The sequence below is a fragment of the Penaeus japonicus genome, unplaced genomic scaffold (genome assembly GCF_977035675.1).
Source record: "Penaeus japonicus unplaced genomic scaffold, GWHDUDI00000001_assembly GWHDUDI00000034, whole genome shotgun sequence".
NCBI lineage: Eukaryota > Metazoa > Arthropoda > Malacostraca > Decapoda > Penaeidae > Penaeus > Penaeus japonicus.
The window spans coordinates 13074519-13079518 of NW_028234436.1; the positions used below are offsets into that span (position 1 = coordinate 13074519).

Sequence of the window (5000 nt, forward strand, 5' to 3'; positions counted from 1 at the left end):
AATAGAATTGGTAACAATAATAACAACAACGATAATGATAACAACTATGAAAATAATGATACTACTACTACTACTACTACTACTGATGCTAATAATAATAATGATTATACTAGTAATAACAATGATAATGATAATAAAAAGAATAATGATGATAAAAGCAATGATAACAAGGATATTGATAAGAATTATGAAAAAAAGATAACAAGGATATTGGTAAGAATTATGGAAAAAACAAAGATAATGATAATGATGATCAGAAAGATAATAATAATAATAATGATAAAGATAATGATAATGATGATCACAGTGATAACGTTTATGATAACAATGCTAGTAATGATAAGGATGATAATAATGAAAATAACAATTATGAAAATAACAATTATGAAAATAACAATTATGAAAATAACAATTATGAAAATAACAATTATGAAAATAACAATTATGAAAATAACAATTATGAAAATAACAATTATGAAAATAACAATTATGAAAATAACAATTATGGAAATAACAATTATGAATAATAACAATTATGGAAATAACAATTATGAAAATAACAATTATGAAACAATTATGAAAATAACAATTATGAAAATAACAATTATGAAAATAACAATTATGGAAATAACAATTATGGAAATAACAATTATGAAAATAACAATTATGAAAATAACAATTATGAAAATAACAATTATGAAAATAACAATTATGAAAATAACAATTATGGAAATAACAATTATGAAAATAACAATTATGAAAATAACAATTATGAAAATAACAATGATTAACACTTTGGTCGAAAACCCTATTGTTTCTTGAAGCATTGTGGCTTTTGCAGGTGAGGATTTTTTTTCTATGCACATGTAGGAGAGTTGGCAGTCAGATAGGACACACATACACACACTCACGCACACACATACACTCACGCAACACACACACACACACGCACATCCACACCCATACACACACACACACACACTTACACACACAAACACACATCCACTCACACACACACACTCACGTACACACCCCCACACACGCTCTATACCCTCCGATACCAAAGAAACGTGCAAAGACACACCCTTTACCCACACACCATTTTTTTTTTTTTTTTTTATTACAGATTGCCAAAGTTTGGGCCAATAGGCTGAAGAATTTTATGTGTCCACCTATGGTTTCCCTTTTATCTTAGACAACAAAAGGATGTCGTATAAGAACCGTTTCTGACGTGGGAACGTGTGTTTTATGTGCAGCCTTTGCAAGATATGTTTATGGAAATGTGCAATTGCAAAAAGGACACAAAATACGACCGGAGTCGAAGGGTTGTTTGTTTGTTTTTACGACTATTTTATATGGTAATCTTTAGCGATGCGGTGTCTGATATATTGTAGATAGGGATGATAAGGATAATAATGATGATATTGATGATAATAGAGCGGCAGCTATATTACTAATTATCATAAATGATTATGGCATTGTTGGCAATAATGCAAAAACAACAGTGATAATGGTGATAATGATAATTGTAATTGGAATGATCATAATGATGATAGTAATGATGTTAATAATAACAATTATGATTATGATAAATATGATAATATAGTAATGCTGATAGGGATGATAATGATAACGAATGCAATAATGATGAGGATAATGATAATGTTAACAGCATTGATAATGATGATGATAATGATAATAATCATGACAATAACGATTATCATAATGATATTGTTATTAGTGTTGATATCAATACAAGTACTGTTATTTATTCTGCTACTAATGATAATGATAATTACAATTATGATGTAATCCTACAAGATACAATGTGAACCAAATAAGTTTTATTAAAGAAAACATGCCAAAGGTTGCAATGCCTTCAAGAAAATCGATTTAGAAAAAATACCCCTAATTGGATTATTGTTTAAAGAAAACGGAGAGAGAAAAAAATATATAAAAAGAGTATAGAGGCATCAAAAAACAGGACCAACTTTGATTTACAACTTCGCGAAAAGACTCACTTGTAAAACTCAAACATTAAAGACCACTGCTAAATAACGTGGAAAAAAGAAAGAGAAAAAAAAACGTACCAAAGTTCGGACATTGAAAATCTCAGACTTTAGGCAAGGAGACATATCATTTTTGGGAAATAAAAGCAATGGGTTAAATCATTAAATCAATGCATGGTGATGACTACGATAGTGATGATAATATTAATGATAATAATAATAATCGGTTTATTGTATCTCATGCAGCAAGTGACTGAAAATATATATAGTAATACAGGAAAGAGACAAACTATATAAACATAACAAAGAAAATAAACAACAAACAACAAAACAATAACAGTCTATAGGAAAAAAGGAACAAAACAAGCAAGAGAAACAAAAGCAAATGCAGGTACAGTAAACTAGGAGTATTGGACTAGTAATTGTGGACTAGGGGGGTGTGGTGGGTGGTCTGTAGACTAGTGTTCGTTGATGAGTCGGACTAGAGTGGGAATTGTGCTCCGGTGGTAGCGGTCAGTGCGGGCACCAGTTTGTTGGCGGCGCGTAGGGCCCGGCGAGGCGGCGGCACGTCGGGGGGCAGCAGGTCGCGGTGGCGTGGGGGGCACAGCAGCTTCAAGCCAAACTGTTGCAGTGAGGTGGTATAGTGAGTGGCGAGGGAGGTGAGGCCAAGGGCGGTTAAGGCGCTGTCATAGCCGGTGTAGGGAGGACCGAGAATAATCTTGGCTGCCCTTTTCTATACCCTCTCGAGTTGTAGCAGCTGGGCGGCGGTGAGGGAGGAGGACCAGGCAGGGGAGGGGGACCAGGCAGGGGAGGCTTAGGTTAGTTTGGGCAAGATGAATAGCCTGTAGATATTATGAAGCTCCGGAAGTGGGACATCAAGGGACTCGAGGCGACGCAGCATGTGAAGCTTGTACGAGGCGGACCTCTCGATGTCTCTGACGTGCTGCGTCCGGGAGAGCTTTCCGTCGATGGTGACGCCGAGCAACTTGGTGGAGCAGACTACGTCGAGCGGATGGCTATCCAGCGTGAGGTTGGGCGTGGGGGCGGGGTTGGTGGAGAAGTCGAACTGCATCACGACCGATTTCTGGCGGTTGATAGTGACGTGGTTTGTGGTGGTCCAGGAGAGGAGGTTATCGAGGGTGCGCTGGATGGCGGATGGTCAGGGCAGGAATTGCCAATGGCGGCGGCGATGGTCGAGTCATCCACGTATTTCCAACGATGCTCGGTGTCCAGGAGCGCGTCGTTAATCATGATGAGGAAGCACAGGGGCCCATTTTAGTCCCCTACGGGACTCCGCACGTGAGTGGCATGAGGCTAGAGACTTGACCCTGCACGCGCACGGCCTGTTGCCTGCTGGAGAGAGAGTCTGCCAGCCAGGGGATGAGGCACTCCCTGATGCCCATGGAAGCTGCTGCTTTTGAGATGACCGTGGTGTGGTCCACTAGGTCGAAGGCTTTCTTGAAATCTATGAAGATGCTGGTGACCGAGGATTTACGCTTGTCGAGGTGGGCAAGGACGAAGTCGAGGAAGCTGACGAGGCAGTGTGTGGTAGAGGAGGAGAGCATGTTGCCGAACTGCCGTCTGTCAACGCTGGGCGCGAGGTCTTGGTAAGCCCAGTCGGCGACAAAGCTTTCACACAGCAGGCTGGGCAACGGAGTAATGGCGATGGGTCGTAGTTCGCCGAACGAGGAGGGGCTTGGGGTTTTCCCGATGGCGGTGACAAAGGCGGTCTTCCATTGTGAAGGGCAATTAGACTGTTGCAGTGAGGCGTTGATGATGGAGGTAAGAGGAGTGGCAAGTTCCATTGCGAACTCCTTGATGAGGCGCATGGGCAGGTCAAGGGGGGTGGTGGCTCTCTTGACACGGATTTTCTCCAGTTTCTGAAGCACCTGAAACTGGCTAACAGTTGGAGCAATTGAGCGGGCCGGCAGGTAGGCGGGGAGGCGGGTGGTGTCAGGGGGGGTGAGGGTAGCTGCTGACAGATCGAGGCGAAGTGGTCATTGAGAGCCTCTGCTGCTTCACTGGGGCTGAGGTTGCTCGTGCAGGGAAACGTGCACGGCCGATTTGCAAGGCCGCACAGCTCCCGAACTTTCCCGTACCACTGGCTGGGCTGTAGGTGCTGTAATTTGTTGTGGTAGAAGGTTTTCTTGGCTGTTTTTATTTCCCTGATGACTGTGTTGCGAAGTGACTTGTAGGAGATGATGCTGTGCGAGTGGAAGGCTTGGTTTCTCTGCTGAATGAGGCGTTTGATGCGGCCCGTGATCCAAGGCAGGTCCGATGGGTGTGTGCTGAGTGTCTTTTCCGGGAAGAAGTGGTGGAAAGCCGTAGTGACGGTCGAGAGGTAGTAGTGCCACTTGTCCTCCACATCAACAGCGGTAAGAACGTCTGTCCACGGGTGTTGGGTAATCCACTGCCCGAACTGTATGATAGAGGACTGTGTGAGTGGTCTGTATTTCCTGGTCTGCTTCTGCTTTGGCTGTGAGACGGTGGGTGAAGGCAGCCATAACACCAATACGTGTCTGCTGCGGCCGACAGGGGAATATGGGAGAGGAGGTTGGTACCAGTCATGTAGATCTGTAAGGATCAAATCCAGGGTTCTTTGTTCGTAGGTTGGAAAGTTGACTACTTGTAAAAGATGGAGCTCATTTTGCAGGTCAAGGGTGTCTATTTCATTGAAATCACCACAAATAATCATCTTGCATGACGGATATCGCACACGCAGAAGGTCAGTGGTATGAGTCAAGTGGCTGAGTAGCAGCTGTTTGGTGGGGGCTCGTGGGGGGTGGTAGAGCACACAGCAGATAAGGGATGCGGCGAGGCGGGGGTGGTGAGGGGGGGGGGGGTGACCCGCACCCACAACACTTCCAGGTCATCCGGAACTTCCACGTCCAAGGGGGAGAGCGAGAGGTCGTTTTGGGACAGCAGAACGACCCCTCCTCCCCGTTTGTTTGTGCGGAAGCGATGGAATATGCTGTAGCCAGGCATATGTAT

The 5000-nt window shown here is 43.0% G+C and overlaps 1 protein-coding gene and 1 pseudogene across 1 annotated transcript in view; both read right to left on the reverse strand.

The window, feature by feature from the left end:
• Positions 1 to 2490: 2490 nt before the first annotated feature.
• Positions 2491 to 3284, reverse strand: LOC147467700 (uncharacterized; annotated as a pseudogene).
• An 8-nt stretch (positions 3285 to 3292) lies between these two features.
• Positions 3293 to 5000, reverse strand: part of LOC147467701 (uncharacterized) — a 2840-nt gene continuing 1132 nt past the window's right edge. Inside the window, exons 4-6 of the mRNA XM_086531014.1 lie at positions 4863 to 5000; positions 4032 to 4767; positions 3293 to 3984 (exon numbers count right to left, since the gene is read on the reverse strand). The exon at positions 4863 to 5000 is cut by the window's right edge and continues 120 nt beyond it. Coding sequence (XP_086387140.1) covers positions 3293 to 3984; positions 4032 to 4767; positions 4863 to 5000 — 1566 coding nt within the window. The remainder of the gene's footprint in view (positions 3985 to 4031; positions 4768 to 4862) is intronic.